We start from the raw sequence: 26,382 nt of genomic DNA, 5'->3' as shown, positions 1-26,382 counted from the left end.
TATTTCCCTTTGGGCTGATTATCATATAAAGCCAAATCTATATAAGGCTCAACAAAATAGACCCTTGCAGCCTTAACATTTGTATATGTTCCCATCTGGTTTTAACTGGGAACTGGTTTTAGCCTTACTTGTTCTGGATTATCTGGTCTTAGTAAAATTTTATAATTTTTTATCTGTTCCTATTGCTCTTTAGCCTTTCTCTAAAATCAAGTGTATTTTATCGGTTCTTCTCCAGAAAATAAACAATTTCAATAAACAACAGTAATACTTAGACATTGCTTTGACAACTTGAAGGAGGTGCCTTCATAAAAGGCAGCAAAAAATCACATGAAACTTTTCCAAAGAATTCATAACTAAGCTGAACACTGACGAAGAAAAGTTGTTGTTGTTATGTGCCGTCGAGTCACCTGCGACTCATAGCGACCCTATGTACAACAGCCCTAAACTCCGCTCTGTCCTGTGCCAATCACACTGTCTCTGACACTCCCTTCCTAATTATCCCAATCACTGAATCAATCCACCTCATAGAGGGCCTTCCTCTCCTGCGCCGTCCCTCCACCCTCCCAAGCATGATGTCCCTCTCCAAGGACCGGTCTCTCCTCACAACATGTCCAAAGTATGTTAGACAGAGCCTCAGAATCCTTGCCTCCAAGGAGCCACCCGGTTTAACCCTCTCCAGGACAAATATGTTTGTTTTCCCAGCAGTCCATGATATTCTCAATACTCTTCTCCAGCACCACAGCTCAAAGGCATCAATTCTCCTTCTATCCTCCTTGGTCATTGTCCAACTCTCTGATGCATAACAGGTGATTGCGAAGACCATGGCCTGTATCAGACGCACCTAAGTCTCCAAAGAGACACCATTGCTCTTCAGCACTTTGGAGAGGTCCCTAACAGCAGATTTTCCCATGACAATGCGCCTTTTAATTTCCTGGCTGCTGGTGCCAAGACTGCTGACTATGGAGCCAAGCAAACTAAAGCTGTGAACAATCTCAATCTCTTCACCATCCATCCTGATGCTGCCAATTGGTCCAGTGGTGAGAATCTTTGTCTTCTTGACATTGAGCCTCAATCCATATTGTAGGCTGCAGTCCTTGACACTACTTTTCGAAGAAAAGTAGGAGATACTTAAATAAAGAACATTTGGAATGAAGAAATATTCTAGGCCAGTAAGAAGAGCAGATGCCAAGGCACAGAGGTGAGAAAGCCCAGTGCACTCAGGGCACAGCAAGTACTTTGCTTTTGCCAGAACAGAGGCATTTCTGGGAGTGCTGAGAGGCAGGACACAGAAAAGGTAAGTAGAACACAGATTACAGAGTGTCAAGTGCTGTGGTGTTAGCATAAAAGTTGGCTTTTTCAGACATTATTGTTAGCTTCCTCTGGTCTCTAGCTACCTTAATTGTAGACACATGGTCTTGCAAATCATCAACAGCTGTGGGACTAGGTTAAGAGAAAGAGTGCTTCCCACATTGGGCAGCAAGACTTGAGCAAAACTTGTGGCAGCATGACTTGAGGGAGACTAGATAAGAGACCCTGGTGGTGGAGAGATTGGCATTACTCTGGAGAAACTGTGGCAAGGTGTAAGCAGAGGAGCCCTGAGTTAAAGATCATTGCTGTTCTTGCTGGATGCTTGAAGTTCTCTGCTCTGAGGCACACTTTGCTGATGATTTGAATTTAACTGCTGAACTGAAACAAGAGCCTGGGCTAATTGAGGAACTGTGTCTTGGAACCTGGGCTAAAACCTGAACTTGTTTTGAGTGATATTCTTTGCCTCCCCCACTCTCCAATTTCCCTAATAAACCCTATTCTCAGTACAACTGTGAGTCTGTGAGTCAACAGCAAATAAGCTCATCTCTTGCTATTGGTGTAGCTCTAGAGGCTGGGCTATGGGCTCTTTATCTGCTTTCTGTTCTTGGGCAGTGAGGGACTGTACTATTCTCACTCCCTTTGGTCCTTTCAGAGAGATGCTTACGGCCTTGTGCCCCTATGTACCATTTTCTGCCTTTTAGACAGTAGACATAATAAAGATTTTACTCTCTGGTCTTATAAGCATTATTGAAAATATGAGTACAGTCAAGAATTTATTGCATAAACTCTGTGTAGGAAAGATGACCCTAATATAAGGAAATCCATTTTTTCACAAACACCAGATGTCTTTTGAAAAAAAAAAAAAATCTCTAAAACTACTTAAGAAAAGATTCCTAATCCCACTCTCATCCCCTCCTCAAACCAGTATATCCATTACCACTATTAACTTTCACAATATTGCCATCAGACAGTTGGGGCATTAACCCATAGGCATAAGTGGAATAAGTCAATGATCTTTGAGTGGGATAACAAAATTCAGAATCCTGATTCTTAGATTTCACATTCATTCTCCTTTGCATCTGATATTACACAAATTTACAAGCAGCTCTAAGAAGAAATAATAAAGAACTCTGATAGTTATGCATCTCCAAACAAGTGGCCAGAATATGTTAGGATTTTATGTCTCCAATTGTTCCAATCACAGTTTCTAATACAGAAATAAAACTATTGAGTGTCTCAGTCCTCGCCTCATTTTGTTTCACAGAGATCTGCATTTCCTTGTGTTCAGGTTCCAACAGCAGCTCTGTTAGAAAGAGGCAGCCGGTGTCATCCTGAGCACTGAGGTAGGCTTTCCATGGCTGAGCCCCTGCTCTGCTCATTGCGATGGTCTGAATGTTCACTACTTGCAAGGCCATCTGGAGGGTTTCGGGGTGGACTGCTGCCTGCCAAGGCAACACTTGGTGATGAGCAACTGTGAGGCTCAGCCAAGTTTTCTCAAAATATTCAGCAGTTATCTGGTGACTGGGGATGAGCGTGAGGGATCCAGACTCAGGGAGTTCTTCTATCTGCTCCTTTTTGTCTTCAGGAATCAAGGGTCCTAAAAAAATCACAGAGCTTGTGTAAGAAAAGTTCTTACTCATCTGTAGGAGTTACATTTTTAATCTAATTGTTCCTAAAATGCACAATGTGATTTTTTTTTAACCTTGGCTAAATTACCATGATAAATGTCTTTCCTGTTCAAAGGCTCAAACTCAGTAGTCTCAGATTTAGGTAGGGTGCTCTACTCTCTACCAGTTATTGCAAAAGATACAGACTTTACAATATAAAAATGTAGCATAAGGACTCTTTTTTACCTGAGGTGGTAAAGGATACAGTGCCAGAAAGCTCTGAGCCACGGTGCTCTGTCCACTGAAGTTTAGAGATGGCTGCCCAATGGGCTTTGCCATACACTGGCACCAGTGTGTTGAAGTCTGAGGCCCAGCTATTCACAGGTCTTTCTGCCTGATCCTCCAAAAGTCTCAGAGAAGGGTCAGATTTAGGGCTACACAGGATCCGCTTAACTTCATCAATACCAGCTAAGAGGAGTCGATAATAGAAGAGACCTCGGTCCCGTACTGCCATATCTTTTTCTTCCTCTGAGATAAGACGAAAGACTGAGTTAATTAAAAACAAAAACTAAGACATTCTCCCACTACCTGTACCAACCATAATGGGGTGGGGAGGGGGGAAGATAAAGAAGAAAGAGGAGGAAACTAGAAAACATTCATATTTTCTTCTCAAGTCCTGGACCTGACTCACCAATGAACACTTTGAGAATTTCCACTATGGGCTCAGGCAAGTACTACTATTTCCTTCTGAAAAAACTTACCTATGCAGTAATATAACAAACGCCCCAGCATGTCCTGGCACTCAGCAGGGCGTGAGAGGAAAAGGCGCAGCAGTGCAGTGAGTAACTCCATCTTCACAGCTGGAAATGTCTCTGACTTCACATTCTCTACAAAGTCCTCCAACACGTAAGGAGCATTGGGAATTTGTTCCCCATGGACTCCAAGTAGCCAAATAAGTGCCTGCTTCCCCTAAAGAATGAAGAAATACAAGCAGGTACTCAACACGTGGCTGCCCAGAACACAGGAGATAAAACACAATTGCTGCTTTGGTTTTTTTCCTTAATGCCACCAGAAAAAGGGATAATCTTATTTATCTCAACTTGTATAAACCCAACTACTACACCCTCTACAGCAAACAGGAATGACATTCTAATGCACAAAAGCAAATCTTGAGATGCTAGTTTCATTGCTTTTGACCACTAGAATGTTATTAAGTAATAAGGCCTCCTCAGTTTTGAATCCTCTGGCCCAATTTAGGGTTTAATGTTCCATAGAAGGTTTTAAAAGAAGTTCTTAAAATCATTTCTTGAAAATTATTAATAGCTTAGAATCATCTGTGAAGTTCTTAAAAAAATACATATCTAAAAAAATTATATATATATGTACTAGGGTAAAGTTCTAAGCTTTACAATAAGTTCAAAGATGATTCTCATTCCAGCTGAAAATTCCACAGGCTAAAACTCTGACTTAAGACTCTTCAGAAGAACAATCATTTCAAGTATGGAAAGTAGTAATGTGTAAAACACTATCACAATTCATAAAATTCATGAGTAAATCCTAAATTTTAATAATTTAAACCCATTTACATCCAAAATAGAATCTGAGATAACAATTAATTTTAAGAACTTCCATTTCTGTGGAAAGAATGAGATTCCACTTCAGAGGGCAGGGTCCGAACATCCCCCTCCTTGCCCGAAGTAAAAGGAAATTGCAGTCTACCTCACTATCTTGGATGTTCTCCTCACAGCCAGGCAGGGCCTGACACACAGCTTCAGTACACTGGGGGCACAGCCAAACCAGGTCTCGGAACGTCTGCACCACCACTACAATACATCCCAAGATCGCAAGGTTAGAGCATCCACTTGATCACAAGGTTAGAGCTGGAAAGACTCTTGAGAAGATTTACTTAGATTTCTGTATGAATTTCTATAAAATGCGTGAAAGTATAATTATCTGGAAAAGTTTGACATGGGCAGTAATTTCTGGAATGACTCTTACCATCAAAATATTATAAGCCTGAACCTACTGTGGAAATAATCTTTAAACCAAAAATATCCCCTGAAGCCATTAAACCAAACAGTAGTTTATATTAATTAGTAAAATATGCCTAATATCTTAAAGGGGCTAGAGCAGTATACCCCTTTTAGAACTAGTCTGAGATCAAACTGACACAGCAATTTGAAAGATAAGACAAGCACTTTGGGGAGAAGGGAATTTATGTTGAGGGGAGATGGGAGGGCAGATAACACAGCAAAGGCAGGTGAGAATGGCTGCACCACTTGAAGAATGCGATCAGTTTCGCTAAATTGTGCATGTTGACAGGATTGGACTGATGTGTGTTTTGCTGTTTATACAGTATCAACAACAACAAAATAAAATATAGGGGGACAAAAAGATTACCATGAGGATAACTGTGCTAATGTATAAGAAAGTGCTTTGGAAAATAAAAGATATATGCAAACATTGGGCAGTTTTGTTACTGTTGATTTATATTCCAAAGACAGTATAAATGAACATACCAGGACCAGGGTTAAGGTAAGAAAGGGGCAGCACAGGGTAAAAATGTTAAGAAGTAACTCAGAGTTAGCCACCTGTGAAATCTGAGAGGTATACCTCCTTAAATTTTGGAACTCAGCATCTCACTTGCCTAACCCTCAGGCCTGGAAGGCTCTGCCTATACAGACTTCCATAAAGCAAAAGGAGGAGTCAGTCGCAACACATGGTGATCTCATGTGTTTCGGAGTAGAACTACTGTCCAAAGGGGTTTTGATGGCTGAAATCTTTCAAAAGCAGAGTACCAGGACTTTCTTCTGAGGGACCTCTGGGTGGCTTTGAACTGCTAATCTTTCAGTCAGTAGCTGAGCACTTAAAATTTTTGTGCCACAGAGGGAGTTGCTGTTGGCTAAAACAAGTCAGTCTGAGCTCAGAGTAACAGAACAAAACTGCTTTGCAATATTTATGAAAGTAGATGGCCAGGTCATTCTCCTGCAGAGCCACTGAGTAGTTTATAATGCCAGTGTCTTTGTTTGCATCTTCGAAGATTTGAAAAGGGTGTGAAGGTGTGAAAGAACTAAAAAGGCCCTACTAGTACATTTCTGATTACACAGTGAAGCCCTGTAGTGACTGTGTAGCCTACAGTCTATCCTATCACATCAATTCTTCTCAGACAGGAACAGATGATAGTGCAAGGAAGAGTTTCTTTCTTTTTTTTTTTTTAATTTATTTTTTGTGTGAGTGTACCGTCAAATCAGATCTGACTGGTACAGGAGGAGATTGTCCCTCCTTTTCCAGCAGAGCATCTGGTGGATTCGAACCGTGTGCCTCTAGGATTGTAGTTGCAGCTCCTTGCCACTAGGCCACCAGAGCTCCCCTAAGAGTTTCTTAAAAACTCTATATGATTGATTCAATAAGAACTGTTTTTTGAGCAACAACTATAGACTCAACAAAAAACCTGGAAAGGCAGCTCTTACCTGTTGTGATATGCTCCTGTCGAAGGCCCAGCAACTCTGTTAGAATCTGTACACACTGCTCTGTGTAGGTCCTGGCAATGCCACCTAGAGGAAGAGAACAGAGAGAACTATGTCAAGTCAAATACCAGGACTTACAACCAAGAAAGAACAAAACAGATGAATGGGACCTTCTAAGAATCAAATCCCTATGTACATCAAAAAACTTCTCCAACAGGGAAAAAAGCAAAGACACAGACTGGGAAAAAATATTTGGTAATGACATATCTGATAAAGGATTCATATCTAAAATTTATAGAATACTCCAGCACTACAACAAGAAAAGGATAACCCAATTGCAAAATGGGCACAGGATATGAATAGTCACTTCACCAAAGAAGACATTCAGATGGCAAACAAACAAATGAAGAAATGTTCAAAATTCCTAGGTATCAGAGAGTTGCAAAAAAAAAAAATTGTATCATCTTACCCCAGCAACAACAGCAAACTTCAACAGTGTAGCAGATAACAAATTCTGGTGTAGTGTGCAGCAAATAACAAATTCTGGTGTAGTGGTGGAGATATTAGAACCCCAACCACTACTGAAGACAGTTTGGCACTTTCTCAAAAAGTTGGAAATAATGCACACCCATGTTTATCGCAGCTTTGTTTACAAGAGTTGGAAGCAACCTAAGGGCCCATCAACAAACGAATGGATAGAGAAGCTGTGGTATAGCCACACAATGGAATACTATGGCACTGAAAAACAAGGAACTCATGCAATATTATTCAAAATGGGTGACCCTGGAGGACATTATGCTGACTGAAATATCTCAGTCACAAAGAGAAAAATACTGCATGGTGCCACTGTTGTAGAACGGGTCTGACAGAAAAAACTGGATAAATTATGTCTATTGTATGAAATAGATGAGGGAAAGAACAGATTAGAGGTGATATATGATTGAGTATTATGGTTAGCACAGGAATCCAGAATTAAGGTTGCATAGAGAAGTGTATTCGGGGTGGGGGGTAGGGGGAAAGGGATGGGGGAATTGTATACTAATGAAGGAATTTTTTTTTTCTTTTTCTTTTCAGAGAGGGGAGCGAACTGGTGGGGAGGGGTGGGCAGGGAGAAAAGTGCGGCAATGAATGATTGGAAATCCAAAACCTCTGTAAATGTTTATTAAAATTAATTAAAAAATGTTGGAAATAGAAATACCATCTGACCTAGCAATTGAACTGTTGGGAATATACTTTAAAAAACCTAGAACTGCTGTCCAAACAGATGTATGCACACCCATGTTTATTGCTGTGTTATGCACAATAGCAAAGAGATGGAAGCAATCCAAGAGCCCATCAACAAATGAATGGATAGAAAAACTACAGTGTAGTCACACAATGGAATACACTGCACTGAAAAATAATGAACTTGTAAAGCCTTACACAACATGGGTGACCATGGAGGACATAACGCTGAGTGAACTCAGTCTCAAAAGGTCAAATATTGCATAACACCACTGTTATGAAGCAGGTCTGACATGGAGGGCTGGGAGGAGAATAGGAAAAGAGTGGATAGATAATAAACACTGTATTAGAACAGATGAGGGAGAGAACTGTTCCAAAGGAATATATGATTAGGCATTACATGTAAGACAATGGTCCAGAATAAGAGGTATATTGCAAAGAGGACTTGGGGTGGGGGAGGGAAAAGAGAGAGGAAGAAATTGTGCAATAATGAATGAATTTTAAAAAAAAACTGGAGAAAGGGGAGGGAGGGGGAGGGAGGAAAATGTTTAACAATGAATGAATGAAAATCCAATTTTTTGTAAACTTTTGTCAAAATCACAATTAAAATAAAAAATTAAGTTAAAAAAATAAGCAAGGGGAAAAAAACCCAACAAATACCAGGACTTCATTCTAAACTCATTTCCTCACCAGTTAATCTGTAGGAGAATAAAAACCCCAAAGCTCCTCTTGAAGATAGATTCTGTTTGTTATAAAGGAAACTTTGTTAAAAATGAATCCATTTTTTAAATAAACCACTAGGAAACTAGGAGTTCATGGAAAAATATTTCCCACTGAGCAGGGTGGAAAACATTCAGTTACAAAGGTGTTTACATGTGAGATACGAAGCGCACTGCTGACTGTGTGGCATGCCTACACCGGAACATTTCTTCTGAGAGCACCTAACAGCAGTCTCTTGACTGCAGGGTTTCTATTCATTTTGCCCCTACAAATAAACATGTTAGGGGGCTGACAAATCAGCTCTGACTCACAGGAACCTTATGTACAAAAGAATGAAGCACTGCGCATTTGTGACCCTTCTCAGGGGGCAGCGCCTGAGCTCACGGTTACTGTGTCCACGCATCTCACGGAGAGTCTCCTGTCTGACTCACTACTCCACCAAGCATCATGTCTTCCTCTGAGGACTGGTCCCGGCTGACAACATGCCCACGGCATCTGAGACAAACCTGACCATCTTCGCTTCTAAGGAGCACTTTGGCTGTGTTTCCTCCAAGACAGATTTGTTCGCTCTTTTTGCAGTCCATTGTAGAGTCTGTATCTTTCCCCATAGCTCATTCCAAATATAAGAGTTCGTCCTCTCTTTCCACTCTAAATGCTCCCAAACTTAACTTCCTCAGTGTTTTCATTTTACAAATCACTATAGCCTTAAACTTCAGAGATGTTAGTAGGAAAATGTCTATAGCTGTAGGATTTATTCTCTGATAGTCTCTGTACTTAGCAAAATGTATAGCACATTTCATTTGAAACTCAGTAAATGGCGAGTGAGTTGGTATCAGACAGGAAGGCTGAGTTCCAGTCTTACTCTCTAGAATAATTTGACTTTTGGGAAAATTAATAACCTTTCTATGTCTGGGTTTCTTTCTTTTAAATGGATGCTAACAAAAACTAGCCTTACCCTGAGTACATCACAAGACTGGGGTATGATATAGAAAAGCATTCTGGTTGGTAGACTACAAAAGGCAATGTAAACTCTAAATGCTGTGGTTCAGATTAACTTCAGTCAAAGAGTCCTGCACTCACCATCCTGAGATATATGGCAAGCCCGTGTCTTAAAAAAACAAAACACACATACCCTTCTCCCTCTTTCTTTGAACAGAGTCTTTGACTCAGTGCACGTTGTCTCTGCGGCAAGATTCCTTTCCCTTTTGCTCTCAAGAATTCCTTTGGCCACAGCTTTCTAGCTAGCTGACCTAGGCACTCAAAAGCAAAAAGCAGCAGATACCTACCTATTGCGAAGATGGCAGCCTGCGCAAAGTCAACAGACACGTCAGTGCAGTATCCTCGAAGCTCCTCTAACACCTGCTGCACGTTCTCATCGTTCACCAGTTCACAAAGCACCTCCACCTTCTGCAGCTTGATGTAGTGGGGCTCCGAGTAGGAGCAAAAAAATTTCTTGTAGTGGCTGCTAAAGTGACCTGGCAGGCTATGCAGGATCTGGCGCACGTGGCAGAGGGCAGCGAAACAGAGCTCACGGCTCTCTGAAGAACAGGCAGCAAGCAAAGGTCCCTTGACTCGAACAAGCACATCCTTTTGCACATGGGGGAAATTCTTGGCCAAGATCAGAAAGAGTTTGGTGGCTCCCATCACCACACCTGGACTACTGCTCTTGAGAAAGCTATCCAACAGATTGAGAATGTCAAATAGTTCCTCCTCACTGTGTGGCTGGTACCGCAGCAGAAAGTTCAATACTTCACCCTGGCCCCACTGGTCCAGTTTCGACATTCTAGTCAAAAGAGGAAATAAAAACACTGTTTTAGTATCAAAATGGGAGCCATCTCTATGCCATTACCCTACTACCAATAGGCTGTACATCCTAACAAAGCAAGATTTTTTAAAAAAATAGGTTTCACTATAAATACTTTTTTATATAGTTTACACAAAATAGGCTTAAAATTTACACAAAATAGGCTTAAAATTCCAAGGGAAGCTGATTATACACATGCACATGTATCTAAGACCAAAGACATAATCAGTATATCCTGGACACAGATTTTCTACATTTTAAAAGTATCAATGGCTTACTTTTGGAGACACAATAGCTGTGGAGGAGGATAAAGTCTATCATAACAACTCAGCAAATTATTGCCATAGAATCAGACCCAATTCATACTGACCATCCAGGAGGTTTTCAGAGGCTGCAAATCACACAGGAGGACATAACTTTCTCCCATGGAACTGCTGGTAGATTTGAACTATCTAGCTTTGAATTGGCAGTGCAACTCCTTACCTACTAAACCACCAAAGCTCCACTTCCTAATTCAACAAGATCCCACCAACTATGAGATAGCATCTCACCCCAGTAAGAATAGCAAAATTTAACAGAGCAGCAAAAAACAAATGCTGGCGAGGTTGCGCAGAAACTGGAACACTTATTCACTGTTGGTGGGAGTGTAAAATGGTGCAACCACTATGGAAGGCTGTATGGCACTTTCTCAGAAAGTTGCAAACAGAAAAACCATTTGACCCAGCAATTCCTCTATTGGGAATATACCCTAAAGAGACCACAACTGCCACCCAGGCCGATATATACACAACCATGTTTATTGTGGCTTTGTTCACAACCGCAAAGAGCTGGAAACACCCTAAGCACCCATCAACAAATGAAGGGAAAGAGCATCTGTGGTATATTCACACAATGGAATACTATTCTGCATTGAAAAACAAGGAACTCAAGCAATATTATTCAAAATGGGTGACCCTGGGGGACATTATGCTCCGTAAAATATCTCAGTCACAAAAGGACAAATACTGCATAGTGCCACTGTTAATAGAATGGGATTGACATCAGGGTTAGGGTGAGACTGAGAAAAATTGGATAAATTAAATATACTGCATTGAAACAGATGAGGGAGAGAACAGTTTAAAAGCAATATATGATTGGCTATTATGGCTATGATGGGACTCCAGAGTGAAGGTTGCATAGTGGAGTGCACTGGGTGGGGGTGTATACCACTGAAGAAATTCTTCTTTTATTTTTCAGAGAGAGGAGCGGACTGGGGGGAGGGGTGGGCAGGGAGAAAAATGCAACAATGAATGAATGGAAATCCAAAATTTCTGTAAATGTTCATTAAAATTAATAAATTTTTAAAAAATTTAAAAAAACAACCATACAGATCCCATAAAATAAAGAGAACTAAGGTATCCAAACCGATTTAGTAGGTGATGGGCAATAGGTTTATTGATGACAACACCCCCTTCATGCTTCAGAATTTCCTCTAGAGCTCTCAGGCAGTTTACTACCACGATCGGATCCTGGTCACGCAGCAAACTGTACAACTCATTTACCAGAGTACCATCTACAAAAGAGAAGTTAAAAAGAGAGGATAAAGAGCTCAGGTCAAGAAGAAAAGCACTAGTATCATCGAAATCACACACATATTTAAATTCTCTCCCTAGGCTGAGTGGCCTAGGACTCGACAGCATTTAGCAACTACAATAATAACGAGAGAGCTAAGTAGGCCTAGTAGACAGAAAGTTATGCTATAAGCCAAAGGTAGGTGATTTTAATCTGCAGACCTCAGGCCTGGTTTTAATTGTTTTTGGTCAAACATGATTCTAAGTGGTATAGCACTAGTCTGTCAATTTGCTGTACAGAGGTAATTCATGGTTGCTGTGATGCTGAACACTGTGACTCTGATGTGTTGAATGTGAAAATGGTTACCCTTGGTGGACAGTGTTTGGTGGAGCTCCCTGATTAAAACAAGCTTGGGAGCAGGAGTTGCATCCACCTCCAAAATGGCTTGCTTCTGGAAACCCTATGAACTTGGAGAAATGATGAAAATGATACAAATGTACAGGTCTTTTGTTCATAGGGTCACTATGAACCATCTATGGCTCGACAGCACTTAACAACAACACAACATCATCAAAATAGAGCCAGAATAATAATGACAGGCAAACAAAGCTGAGCTTTCACAAGCCAATACCGAAAGAGGCAATAACAACTCCAGCCTCTATATAACTGGTGTAAAGGCGTACAATGGGCCAAAAAGAAAGGACTTCTTTGATCTCAGAAAACAGAAGCCCTACATTCTACTTAAAGAGACATGTATAGAAGTGGGGCTACATAATTATTTTCTACTAAAGTTAAATGGTCTTTTACAAAGCAATACATGTAACAGAGACTCAAATAAATATTAATTGTGATGTATTACACTGAAACTTACCTACTTCAGAGTCTCCATGAAGATTATGCATTTTGGCACAGCCAAGGACAGCCACTCTCCTGACATATGAAGCCTTATCCCGCAGGCCATTGAGAATAGGCTGCTGGATATATTCCTGCACACCAGGCATCCTAAACAACACAGACTAGAGTGAGTCACATCCTGAATCTAACATAATTTAACACCTGTTATACTTAACAATTGGCAGTAGAGTAGCATCCACTTCCTAAACAACATGCCTCTGGAAACTCTATGAACTTTGATAAATGTTAATAGTTATGGGAAGGCTTTAGGCCTTTTGTTCCTATGGTCACTACGAGTCATGCTTGACTCGAAGGCAATCAGCAACAACATACTTTACAAGGGGTTCTGTAGATGTTTGAATGTGTAGCTATTAAATCATGACGAATTGTAAAAGTCTCTACCCAACTTTTTAAAAAGCCACAGTTAGACTTTTCATTTGGAATAATACCACAAAGGCAGTACCAAAAAGCCAAACCCTTTGCTGTCAGGTCAATTCCGATTCACAGTGACCCCACAGGATAGAATTAGAAGTCCACCTTAGGGTTCCCAAGACTGTCACGTTTATGGAAGCAGATCACCACATCTTTCTCCCTCTGAGCACCTAGTGGAGTTGAACTGCCAACATTTTGGTATGCAGTTGAGCCCTTAACCACTGTGTCTCATCAGGGCTCCTCACAAATAAAGATACATATATAACTGTGTTTTGACATTTTGAACCAAAATCACGGCCCATTTCAGAGAGTGAAGACAGAAACTACCTTTAATAAAACTTATGATTTTATTCAATCAAAGCAATGGCAGAAAATTTGAGTTTAAAGCAGTGTGTTTTTCTCTCTTTTAGAACCAATTAAATGGGTGTCATTAAACACATGCCCCACATCCTTCGGCCACTGAGCAAGGAGCGGTGCAAGAGGACACTCACCTGAGGCTGCACATGCTGCGAAGCGCCAGCCCTCGGACCATCGGGTTGGGGTCGGAGCAGTCTTTGCACAGCGTATTGATAGCAAGAAGAGCCAGATCTGGTTTCAGAGGAGCATAGGTGCACATATATAAATAAACCAACTTCTTCTGAACAATATCTACAGTGGCACTGGCCTTCACCATTTCCATGAAAATGCTGGACATGTCCAGTCCCTGAGTCATATGCCTGAAAGTAAGATACCAGGAAGGAAAACGTAAAATACAAAATTACCAATCTACCACAAAGAGAGGTTTAGCTATGCATGCCTTACCTATCCAATCAAACTAGTCCATTAAAGGGAAGCAACCAGGCCTAATCTCATGGGTTACATTATACAGCACTTTACACCAAGGTCCTACAATTAACAATTTTTCCTACTCATAACTGACACATACTGAAACATACATTGCAGGGAAATTGAGCTCTTACATTCTTACATTGTGTCTTGGGAAAAGATGGTCTAAGAGCTATAGGAGCACAAAGTCTAATCAAAAAGGCAGATAACCACTCCCTCTAATTACAATACAATGTGATAAAATATTATAACAAAGGAATGTACAAGTTTAAGTGGAATCCAGAGGACTGACACATATTTGCAGGAAGTCAACAAAAGTTTTCTTCACACAGGAAATAATACTTTAGCTGAATGAGCAAGAGCTCACTAGACAGATATCATAAAAGAGGTAATGATGCATGATGGCATAAGCAAGAATGGTATTCTTTTGAGATTAGATGTGTAGATGGTTGAATTAGGTGGGTGCTCCTTGGGTGCTATAAGCCGCTTAAACTTGGCTGTTTCTCAAAAAAAAACAAAACCCATTTCTCAAAATGTGGTATTCTATCAGAATCAGCTGAGAGGTTTATTAAAAATGTAGACTTTTGGGTTGGCAGGCAAGCACTTTGCTTATCAAACTCATGTCCAAAATGTCTACAGCTGTCTCTACTCCCCAGACATGCTCTTTGGTGTTTGTCTTGAATATCACCACACTACTAATTGAACTGAGTCATAAAGAAACTTGGGAGTTAACTTTGATGCCACCTAGTTTATCGGTTTTCATGTCGGATGAAATGGATTCGTAATTCATTTTACTGGCACTGCAGTTCTGGTTCAGGCCTTCATCACCAAGTTAATTACAGTAACTTACCCAGTAGGTCAGCTTGCCTTCTCATCATAGAACAATTTTTCAACATGCAAACCTAAATATTAAATCACCTATAGCTTGGTTCTCAAGCTTTAGTTCGTATGAAAAATCCTCAGGGATATTTTTTTAAAAAATGTAAACCGTCAGCAGTTGGAACTCAAGAGCAGGAACAAGATAAGGCAGTCTGCTTTTGTAAAGATTCACAGCCTTGAAAAGCCTGTGGGGCATTTCTGTCCAGTCCTATCCGGTCACAATGTGTATGAATCTACTGATGGCAACAGGTTTAGATTTTGCGTTTTGATCAATTATCCAGAAATGGATATGGAAATGGCAGCAGGTGGTAGATTACGTGGGTCTAAAGCTAAGTGGTTCTACCATCCCATAGTCACATGGTTGAAATTCACCAGCCGCTCCGCTGGAGAAAGATGTGCAATCTCCCATGCAATTTATTGCATTGGTTCCAACTCCACAGTACGTAACTACAATGCTAAGAAAGGCCGTCTAGGCTAAGATGTATTACAGACTCTTCAGAAGGTGTAACTGTTGAATCTGAGATATGAATGAAATCACTCAATCGAGTAAAACATGTTCCACAAAGACGACTGTTTTTGTTGCTCCAAGATAAACATGAAGTAAACCATAAAAATGTCATGTATGGGGATGGGGAGGGAGGCAGTGCTATGTATGAAAGCTCATTTACTCACTCTGCGTGAGCTGGGGTGGAGAGCCCTGCTGGGGACTGCAGTGGGGAAACTGGAGAGCCCCGCTGGGGACAGCTCGGAGGCTAAGAGAATCAGAAGATACCTAATCACTCGCTGGATGACATTCCGGTAGCGCAGCCTATCAGCCTGAATGTGAGGGTTACACATAGCCTTCTTCAATTCTTTCACCACGTCCTCGGAGCCCAGGTAAGGCATCTTCTCCAACTGTCACAGGGTCCTACCTAGATAACTGCTTTTAGCCCTTGAATGGGAACCTGTGTAAAGAAAACTCCAGTCAGTGAAGAGTCTAAAACCAAGGCTCCGCCCCCGATTGGGCTAACCCAGGGCCCGAACCCTAGACCTCGGCCACTCACCCTTCACCCCGAAAAGCCCCACCCCGGCCCTTTAGGCTCTCCGCCGCACCTCCAAATTAGTTCATTCCGCCCATAGAGCGCTCCTGTTAGGAGGGCCTTCAGCCCGCCGGCTGATCTGCAACCCCACCCGCAGACCCCTCCCCGCCCCAAGTAGCAGCCTTTCTTGAGACTCCGCGTGGTGGTTGTCACCGAGAGGCCCAATGAGGCTTTCTCCGGAAGTCCCGCCCCCTAGCCCAGAGGCGCCACCAAGAGGCAGCGATTCACCCGCTCCCAGCGAGCGAAGAGTCGAGCCTAGATCCCGACCTTAGGGCGCCCTTCCCCCAACCTTTCACCTCAAGGCGCAGCTGCGAGGCTCCCTCTGCTGGGCAATCGGAAATCGGAAATCGGCTACTTCGGCCTGTCTCCGCCCAGCAGCGGGCGCTTTGACTTCCCGAGCGCGGCGGTGTTTCCCGCGCGGGTGGAAGAGACGCTTATTCGGCTGTCTTCCGCACTATGGGAATCTGCTGCGGCACCGCCTTCTCCGGGCACGACTACTTCCTTTCTACCCACTCTTGCAATTTCTTGCTCCACGGGGTTGGTTTCCCCTTAGACTCTGTGGCCCCGTCCCTGCCCTAGCATAGGATTTCTCGGGACGCCCCTGTGGAAGCCTCCCGCGAGCCCCCTCTCCCCATGACAGTATTGCCCGTAGTTCCCCCTGACCATGAACGGGACTGTGATCCCGCACACGCCCATCGCTGTGGACTTCTGGAGCCTGCGCCGGGCGGGCTCCGCGCGCCTGTTCTTCTTGTCCCACATGCACTCGGACCACACTGTGGGCCTGAACAGCACCTGGGCGCGGCCCCTCTACTGCTCCCCAGTCACCGCCCACCTTTTACATCGCCGCCTGCAGGTATGAGGGGCTGGAATCCCCCCACTGAAGGGCTGGGCCGTGCCAAGGTGGGGTCCCTGTCAGCCTTGGAGCCTAACCCCGTGGGGACCCGGAGGACTGGGTTTTCAAATCAGAATGTTATTTGAACTCAGAAGTGTTAGGAGTGTGTGCCTTCCAAGTGCCCAATTTGGGATAGTTCACCTATAAATTGGGGAAAATCTTTTACCCTTTGCACGTGAATGAGGCCAGCGTTTCCCAAATTTGCTTTGTTTCCTCACCAAATTTACAAGAGCTGCCCTGTAGGGTTTTCAAGGCTATGAATATGAAAACTGACTGCCTAGACTTTTCCCGAAGGAGGGGAGGCCTGGCCGTTCCAGCCACCAACCTTTTGGTTTGCAGCTGACTTCTTTAACCACACTTCCACCAGATATTCTTACCTCCTCTTCAGAATCTACATGATGTTAAATATACAGATTCTCAAGGCTCCCCATCGTCACACCCCAAGACTCAGTGAAGGTCTTAGAAATCTAGCAAGAATTTTTTAAACTCAAATACACCCTGAGGAATTACGATTAGGAAAGCCTGGGAAACATCAACTACACCATTTTTGTGTGGTGTTTTTGTTGTGGGTGTGTTTTTTTTTTCTAAACAAAGGGTGGCTAGGAAGAGGCTGATTACTCGGGGATCCACCATTGTAGCTTCTAATGTGTTGGGGGGTGTCTCTGGATTTAATCAGTTTACCCTGATCGATCCAGGGAGCATCTGGGAGGAGAGTCTGTGGTTAGCGGATGACCAGCTGTTTCTTTAGGTATCTAAGCAGTGGATCCGGGCCCTGGAGGTTGGTGAGAGCCATGTACTGCCTCTAGATGAATTTGGGCAAGAGACCATGACAGTAACCCTCATCGATGCGAACCACTGCCCTGGATCTGTCATGTTTCTGTTTGAAGGATACTTTGGAACAATTCTCTACACAGGTGAGTCTCCTGAGAGATCCCTCCCACCTATCCAGCATAGACTAATTTTCTTGAGGAATCTTAGCACACAGTAGACTGTGAAACTTCATCTTATGTAGGAACAGTGACCCTTCTCAGTCAATTTTCCACTTGTGTAGAGTAATTTAAAAACAAGAGCAGAATGGGGAAATTGCCACAAGAAGGATGTACACACAGAGAAGTTCAGTGCCTGCGTAGATGATAGCTTTTCCATAGGCCAGTAAACAAATGCCTGTTTGTTGTTGGAGTTGGGCGAGGCTTATCTTCCTTTCTTTTCACTTTTTTTACTTTTTAATTAATTTATTTATTTTACTCTTTCTAGTTGTTGTTGTTGTGTGCTGTCGAATCAGATCCTACTGGCACAGAACTGTGCGCCTTCGGGATTGCAGCACAGCTTCTTGCTACTAGACCACCATCTTTTGACTTTTGTCTCTGTGGTCCTTCCAGTGACTAGAAACTGTCCTTGCTGATTCCTCTAGAATCAAGAACTAGCCATTTCCTGAATCAGGAAAAGCTCCCCAAGACCTGAGGCTCCCTGGAACAGAAGATGTTATTGGGGTTCCCCAGAAAGCCTCTGTCCCTCTTATATTCTTCTTCCAGGTGATTTTCGATATACACCATCCATGCTAAAGGAGCCGGTCCTGAGTCTGGGGAAGCAGATCCATACCTTATACCTAGACAACACCAACTGCAATCCAGCCTTGGTTCTTCCTTCCCAAGAAGAAGCTACTCGTCAGATTATCGAGCTCATTCGAAAATACCCACAGCATGATATAAAGATTGGTGAGTGGTTCCTTTTTAAAAAACAAAACAACAACACTCAAAGCTAATGTATTCTTTGAGGATTCTCACATCTCCCAAGTTTTTGTGTAGATATCTACCTACCCGATTACCTTATTTAAAGCAACATGCCTGCCATTCTCAGCCCACATTCCTAACTTCTGATCTTTAATTGTCCAATTGCTGTAGTGCTTGTCAAAGCCAGTTCTGATTAATCTCCTTTGTCATTGTGTCCTTTGCCATTCCCTATCACTCCTCCCTGAGAGAGACTTCACCCTGATTCATAAGGAAAAGAGGATGGTGTATTCTCTTAGCTACTTCCTGCTGAAAAGGGACACTATGGGTCTAACTCCTGATCTTGTATGGTTCTACTTTTTCACAGAACTCTTCATCTTCTAGTATAGTCTGTCCTTTTGTTTTTTAATGTGTTCCTGCACGTACATACTTCTCCTGCACTCCCATTTTGCTCCCAGCCAGTAACACACACACAACTATAAATTCCTTACAGATGTAGTTGAAGATGAGAAAGAACTTTTGTTTATATGTTTGAGCAACAGTAACCAGTGTGACAAGAGCACAATAGGTGAAGATTAAAGTGTCCCGAGAGGGAAGGGGCTAAGGAAGTGGTTGTTGTTAAATGTCCTGTACTGAACTACCACTCATAGTGACCCTATGAACAACAGATCTGAACCTGCCCTGTTCTGTGCCAGCCTCGCAATCTCTGCCACACTCAGTTCCGTTTTTGCTGTCACTGTGTTAGTCCATCTCCTTGAAGGTCTTCCATTTTTTCTCTGACACTTCACCTTTCTCAGCATGATGTCTTTTCCCAAGGATTGACTTCTCCTGACAACATGCCCAAAATATGTGAGGCCAGAGTTTCACCATCCTTGCCTCTAAGGGACACCTTGGTTTCCTTCTTTCAAGACAGATTTTTTTGTTCTTTTAGCAGTTCAGGGGATATTTAGTACTTTTTGCCACCACCACATTGAAAGACATCAATTCAAGTGGAGCTCTGGTGGCCTAGTGGCAAGAAGCTGTACTGCAATCCCATAGATACACGGTTCAAATCCACCAGATGCTCTGCTGGAGAAGGAGGGAAAATTTCCCTCCTGTACCTGTCAGATCTGATTTGATGGTACACGCACAATAAATAAATTTTAAAAAAAAGAAAGACATCAATTCAGTCTTCTTATTCACTGTCCAACTTGCAGTTGAAAATACTATGGCTTGGCTCAGGTGCATCTTAGTATTTAAGTTGACATCATTGTTCTTTAATAACACTTTGGCAAGATCCTTGAGTACAGATTTTCTAGATAAAGCATATCTTTTGATTTTTTTTTTTACTTTTGATTTCTTTTTATTTTATTTTACTAATTTTTTTAAATAGTTTTAATGAACATTTACAGAGATTTTGGATTTCCATTTATTCATTGCTGCACTTCTCTCCCCACCCTACTTTTGATTTTTTTGACTGCTGCTATCATCTGACATACTTTGGACATGTTGCAAAGAGGGACCAGTCCTTGGAGAGGGACATCATGCTTGGGAGGGTGGAGGGACAGCGCAGTAGGGGAAGACCCTCTATGAGGTGGATTGATTCAGTGACTGGGGTGATAGGGGTGGGGGTGTCGGAGACAGTGAGATTGGCACAGGACAGAGCAGAGTTTAGGGCTGTTGTACATAGGGTCGCTATGAATCGCAGGTGAATTGACAGTACATAACAACTACCGTGGATGTTGATTGTGGATCCAAATAAAATTTGACAACTTCATTTTTTCCTCTATCAACATCCTCTGTGCTGTTGCCAATTAACCCAGTGAAGATTTTTGGTTTTTTTTTTATGTTGAGATGTAATCCATATTGAGGGTGGTAGTCTTTGATATTCTTTAGTAAATAAATGCTTTGAGTCTTCTTGGCTTTCTGTATTTTATTTTGTACTCAAATCTATATGTAACCGTTGTTCTAAGTCCTAAGAACTGTTAAAAGATTTTAAATACTTGAAGGTCAGAATGGCACCATCTTGGTTCTTCTGATGTCAAAATTATGGTAGCTCAGTTCATGTAGTTTCTAAGTCCTTTGGACTAGTAGTTTCTGTGTATAGTTGATTGTTTTCGTTCTTCTTTACTGCAGAAGTAGGGAGGCCAATAACCCCTTAAATACCCCTCACAAGCTTTAAAGATTTGTCACTACTAGCTAGAGAAGACTGTAGAGCATTCTTTGTGGACTATGTTGTGCCATTTGACCTTGATTCCCATAGAAGAACATGGAATTTAAATAATAATGTGCTTTAAATTAGATATCTTGGAGTGGGGGAGAAGCTACATGCCTATTCAAAGGGTGCTGTAATGGTACAAAACATTTTGGGAACCCCCTTTTTTGGGGTTACCCTTTGAGATTGTTGTTTAATGCCGTCGAGTCGTAGACGACTCATAGCGACCCTATGAACGAACAGCCTGAGCACTGTTCGTACATAGAGTTTCCGGAGGCAAGCCATTTCGGAAGTGGATGCTGCTCCTATTTCCAGTCTTGATTTACTCGGGAAGCTACAGCCAACACTGTCCACCCTTTGAGATAGTTTATGAAAATCAGTTTTTATTATGAAACAATATAATTTAGTTCTAATATTGTTTCCAAAATTATAATAATCCTCAAAAGGAAAAAGTTGTACCACCATTTAATTTTGTTTGCTTCTTTTTTGTGGTGTTTTTTATTTTTTGTTTGTTTTTTAATAATTTTAATGAGCATTTACAGAGATTTTGGCTTTCCATTCATTCATTGCTGCACTTCTCTCCCTGTATTTTTATTTTTTTATTACTTTTTGTGTGTGTACTGTCAAATTGGAACTGACTGGTACAGGAGGAGATTGCCCCTCTTTCTCCCCAGAGCATTTGGTAGATATCACCATTGTATTTTAAGAGGACATGTCCAACTCTGAAAGAAGTTTCAAAGTGAAATTAAACAAAAGCATTGAAAGATAATTGCTGAATAGTCTGAGAAATAGCCTTTGTGCCCAGAATTGTTTGAATGCTTATGAAGAAGTATCAGTCTTGTGAGAAAGTTAGCAGTTTTATTGAACTTTACTTGTAGAGATTATTGAACAGCTATATGATCTTAGTACCAACAACTAATGCCAAAGATGATAATGGATTTTTATCAACTTTTGTAATTTGAAATGGAATAATCTGACATAGAAACCCACCGATACTATCAAGTTGATTCTGGCTCCTAGCAGCCCTCAGAGTCACAGTTGTTGTTGTTAGGTGCCAATGATTTGAGTACAACTCATAATGACCCTATGAATAAAAGATCTGAACCCTGTTCTATCCTGCTTCATCTCCACCCTTTCCAACATCATGTCCTTTTCCAAGGAATAGCTCCTTCTAGCAGCATGCTCAAAGTAGGTGAGGGGAAGCTTCATCATTCTTGCCTCCAAAGAGTACTCCAGCCATACCTTCTCCAAAACATATCTGTTCATTCTCTTGGCCATCCATGAAATGTTCTATGCTCTCCTCTGGTACCACAGTTCAAAGGCATAAATTCTTTTTCTCTGTCATCCTTATTCATTGTCCAGTTCTCAGATGCATAGCTAGTGATCAGAAAGATTATGGCCTGAATCAGATGCACTTTAGTCCTCAAACTGACGTTGCTACTCCTCAACAATTTGGAGAACTCCCTAACTGCAGATTTTCCCAGTGCAATGTGTCTCCTTATTTCCTGACTGCTGGTACCAAGGGTGTTAATTGTGGATCCCAGCAAGATAAAGCTGTTGACAGTTTCAATCTCCTCTCCATCCATCATGACGTTGCCTATTGGTCCAGTGGTAAGAATCTTTGTTTTCTGACATTGAGATGCAATCCATACTGAAGACTGCATTCCTTGATCTGCAACAAGTACTTCAAGCCCTCCTCATATTCAGTAAGCAAGGTTGTGTCATGTGCATAACACAGGTTATTGATGAGTCTCCCTCCAATACTGAAGCCACACTCCTCTTCATAGAGTCCAGTTTCTTGGATAACTTGTTCAGCACACATATTGAATAGGTACAAAGAGAGAATACAACCATGACATAATCCCTTCACATCTCCAAACCATACAATGTTCCCCTGCTCCATATGCACAACAGCCTGCTGGTCCAGGTTTGGGTCTTGCATAAGCACAGTTAAGTGCTCTGGGATTCCCATTCTCAATGTCAGCCATAACTTGTCATGATCCAGACAGTCAAATACCTTTGCATAGTCAATAAAGCACAGATAGACATTCTGCTAGTTTTCCTTACTTTCAGCCAGGATCCATCTGACATGAGCAGTGATAACCCTCTTGCCATGGCCTCTTCTAATGTTAAGTAGTACTCTTCTTCTACAGTACCACAGCCCATTCCTTTTTTTTTTCAAAGCTGGAAATCTTATAGAAGCAGATGGCCTCATCTTTCTCCCACAGAGCAGCTGATAGATTCAAACCTCTAACCTTTCAGTTAGCAGATAAATACCTTAATTACAATACCACCAGAAATCCTAATCTATACCACTCATTGTCACTGAGTCAATTCTTTTTTTTTTAATTTTATTTTTATGAACATTTACAGAGATTTTGGATTTTCATTAATTTATTGTTGACTTTTTCACTGAGTCAATTCTAACTCATAACCACTCTCCACCAGGTTTCTAAGGCTGTAAATCTTTATGATAAGAAACTGCCTAACTTTCTCCCTGGGAAGACATACTGTGTTCAAACTGTTGACCTTTTGGATAGAAGTTTTAACACTTAACCTACTATGGCTCTTGGACTCCTTGAGAACTTATTAAATATTTACAAAATCAATCAAGCTTTTATCATAGCACCCTTGTATACAGTTGTGCTTCGTGCGTAAACTGCATTGCAGCCTTAGAAACCTGATGGAGATGGAGCCATCTGCTTCTATAGAGAAGGTGCTAACATTTCTAAGGCTGTAAGTCTTTATGACAAAGACTGCCTGTCTTTCTTTCTGGGAACACACAATGTTTTCAAACTGCTGAAGCATGTATTTGAAGAATAGTCTTATGACTTGATCTTCCTAGTAGGTATATGGATATTATTACAGTGTTGTGTTTCAGGATAGATCTTGAAATATTCTTTTGATAAGGAAAATATTGCCAATCTTTTCTGTTTGTTATTCCCAGTTTAGTAGACTATATGATTGTTTGATTCAAAATGGCCAAGACTGATCCATTTCAGGTCATTAATATTAAAGATGAGGTGGTCTGGTGGATATGGATTTGCACGACCAGCTCAAAAGCAGGCAGGTTGAAACTACTAGCTGCTCCCCAGGAGAAAGATGGACAATTACTTTCCATGCAATTGACAACCTCTTTAAAAAAGCCATGAGTCTATTTCGATTGGACAGTACACAACAACGCCTATCTTCAGGGTCATTAAAAAGGGGGGGTGGGAAGACAAATATAGATGTCAGAAATTACTCTGAAACTTGCCCTTAAACATAGAGTAGCTAAAGCAAATAAGAGAAATGTTGGCACAAAACTGCTGAACTTATTTGAAAGAGTGTGTTGAAAAGACAAAGTATTGTAATAAAATACTCAAAGATCTGAACTTAGGAACTCAAAAGAGAAGAAGATGCTTAGCATTTCTCAAACTGAAAGAACTGAAGGAAAAAAATTCAAACCTCAAGTTGCAATATTGAAGAATTCTGTGGAAAAAGTAATAAACAAGATGGGAAACATCAAAAGAAGTTGAAAGGAATACAGAGGAAAACCCTGGAGGAGATGTAATGATATAGTAATTACACAGCCTTGCTTGCTGAAAGAGAAGATGGCTTGACACATTACTGAAGATCAAATACTACAGTCTTCTGTGTGGATTATACATCAACATAAAGAGAAAAAAAATCCTCACAATTGGGCCAATAAACATCATGATAAAAAGAGATTGAAGTTGTCAAAGATTTCATTGTACTCGAATACATGGTCAATGCCCATGGAAGCTTGTCAGGAATCAGCATGCTGAATTGGACAAGTTTGCTGCAAAAGACCTCTTTAAAAGTGTTAACTTTTAAAGATTTAACTTAGATTAATAAAGTGCAGCTGACCCAGTCTACTATCTGTGCATCAGGGCTTTACCCTGTCCCCATACCTATTCAGTCTATAAGCTGAGCAAGTAATCTGAGAAGCTGGACTCAGTGAAGAAAAATGTGGCATCAGGATGGGAGAAATACTCATCAACAAACTGCATTATGCCACAATCTTACTTTCTGAAAATGAGGAGAACTTGAAGTACATGTCACAAAAGATCAAAGACTATAGCCTTCAATATGGATTGCATCAGAACACCAAAAAAGTAAAAATCCTTTAGTTTGCTTGGCTCCACAGTCAACACTCTTGGCACCAGCAGCCAGGAAATTAAAAGATGTATTACGATGCAAAAGTATGCTTTTAGGGACCTCTCCTAAGTACTGAAGAGCAGTGGTATCTCTCTGGAGACTAAGGTGCGTCTGATACAGACCATGGTCTTTGCTATCACATGTTATGCATCAGAGAGTTGGACAGTGACTGAGGAGGACAGAAGGAGAATGGATGTCTTTGAGCTGTGGTGCTAGAGAAAAGTATTGAGGGTGCCATGGACTGCTAGGAAAACAAATAGATTCATCCTGGAAAGGGTTAAACCAGGCTGCTCCTTGGGGGCAAGGATTCTGAGGCTCCGTCTAACATGTTGTAAGGAGGGACCTGTCCTTGGAGAGAGACATCATACATGGTAGGGTGGAGGGTCAGCGCAGGAGGGGAAGGCCCTCTATGAGGTGGATTGATTCAGTGACTGGGGTAATCGGGATGGGTGTATCAGAGACGGTGCGATTGCCACAGGACAAAGCAGAGTTTAGGGCTGTTGTACATAGGTTCGCTGTGAGTCACAAATGACTCGATGACACAACAACAACCACCACTAACAAAGTTGATAGGCAACATCATGATAGATGGGGGAAAGTTTGAGATTGTCAATGATATCTTCTTACTTTGATCCAGAATCAATACCCTTGGCACCAGCAGTCAGGATATTAAAAGACTTATTGCATTGGATAGGTCTGCTGTCAGGGACCTCTCTAAACACTGAGGAGCAGTGATGGGACTTTGAAGACTAATGTGTGCCCAATGCAAGGCATGGTCTTTTCGATCACTTACTGTGTGTCTGAGATGTAGACAAGGAATAAGTATGACAGAAGAAAAATTGATGCGTTTGAATTCTGACATTGGAAAAGAGTACCGAATGGCCCATGGATTGCCGAAAGAACACACAGATAAGTCTTGGAGAAGATACAGCCAGAGTGTTACTTAGAGAAAAGGAGAGCAAAACTTTGTCTCACATACTTTGGACATATTGGTAGAAGGGGATATTCTTTGGAAAAGCACATCATGCAAGGAAAGGTGGAAGGTTAGTGAAAAAGACCTTCAAAAGATGTGGATTGACACAGTGACTACAGCAGTGACCTCAAGTATATCAGAGATGATTGAGAATGGTGCGAGGTAGGACAGGTTCAGATCAGTTGTTCACATGGTCACTATGAGTCATATCTGACAGCACATAACAACAACCATGCACATACTAAAGGTGGAAAATGAATAATGAACCTTTTTAATTATGTTAGTGAAGAGTATTGAATATGCCATGGACTTCCAGAAAACAAATAAATACACTTTGGAAGAGGTATGGCTAGAATGTGCCTTTTAAAAAAAAAAAGATGCAAGTAAGTAAAGACTGTTTTATTAGAAAAGATACACTCCAGAGAGAGAAAGAGAGAGAGAAATCGTTCTCTGAAAGTAAAGAAGTGGAGAAAGACCTAGAATGTTCCTTTGAAGGGAGCATAGTAAAACCCTTCTTACGAAAAGCTAAATAAAGGTTTACATACAGAAATAATCATTCTTGGATGGTGCCAGAGCTGAGAAGGAAAGGGAAAGAGTAAAAATTAGTAAATAGATAATTGACACATATTACGGTGGCTAAAGGGA

The 26,382-nt window shown here is 41.4% G+C and overlaps 2 protein-coding genes across 3 annotated transcripts in view; one reads left to right on the top strand and one right to left on the bottom strand.

The window, feature by feature from the left end:
• Positions 1–2,135: 2,135 nt before the first annotated feature.
• AP4B1 (adaptor-related protein complex 4, beta 1 subunit) lies at positions 2,136–15,616 on the bottom strand. Of its 2 annotated transcripts, none has more exons than XM_006895699.1 (10): positions 15,484–15,616; positions 13,499–13,723; positions 12,553–12,683; positions 11,535–11,682; positions 9,613–10,109; positions 6,386–6,469; positions 4,635–4,738; positions 3,677–3,884; positions 3,162–3,443; positions 2,136–2,905 (listed from the first exon to the last, which is right to left on the bottom strand). In XM_006895699.1, exons 1-10 carry the CDS (start codon positions 15,594–15,596, stop codon positions 2,478–2,480), a joined length of 2,220 nt encoding a protein of 739 aa, XP_006895761.1. In that variant the 5' UTR covers positions 15,597–15,616; the 3' UTR covers positions 2,136–2,477. The 2 variants fall into 2 exon arrangements, with proteins under 2 accessions (XP_006895761.1, XP_006895762.1); XM_006895700.1 differs by having other exon boundaries at positions 13,499–13,595.
• Positions 15,617–16,454: 838 nt separating this feature from the next.
• DCLRE1B (DNA cross-link repair 1B) overlaps positions 16,455–26,382 on the top strand; it is a 28,701-nt gene continuing 18,773 nt past the window's right edge. The window contains exons 1-3 of the mRNA XM_006895724.1: positions 16,455–16,643; positions 17,431–17,596; positions 18,215–18,397. Coding sequence (XP_006895786.1) covers positions 16,455–16,643; positions 17,431–17,596; positions 18,215–18,397 — 538 coding nt within the window. The remainder of the gene's footprint in view (positions 16,644–17,430; positions 17,597–18,214; positions 18,398–26,382) is intronic.

Source organism: Elephantulus edwardii, unplaced genomic scaffold (genome assembly GCF_000299155.1).
Source record: "Elephantulus edwardii isolate Elephantulus edwardi_28Jun2011 unplaced genomic scaffold, EleEdw1.0 scaffold00174, whole genome shotgun sequence".
Taxonomy (NCBI): Eukaryota; Metazoa; Chordata; class Mammalia; order Macroscelidea; family Macroscelididae; genus Elephantulus; species Elephantulus edwardii.
The sequence above is the reverse complement of the archived record's forward strand: the minus strand, read 5'-3'. Positions and strand labels throughout refer to the sequence as shown.

What these genes read in the sequence shown, in the direction of transcription:
- AP4B1 (XM_006895699.1), bottom strand. Translation starts at nt 15,596, where the DNA reads ATGCCTTACCTGGGCTCCGAGGACGTGGTGAAAGAATTGAAGAAGGCT. An exon ending in TCATGGAGACTCTGAAGTAG is followed by an intron (nt 11,683 to 12,552) that starts GTAAGTTTCAGT and finishes TCTCTTTTGTAG; the next exon opens with ATGGTACTCTGGTAAATGAG. An exon ending in GCCCATCACCTACTAAATCG is followed by an intron (nt 10,110 to 11,534) that starts GTTTGGATACCT and finishes TCTTTTGACTAG; the next exon opens with AATGTCGAAACTGGACCAGT.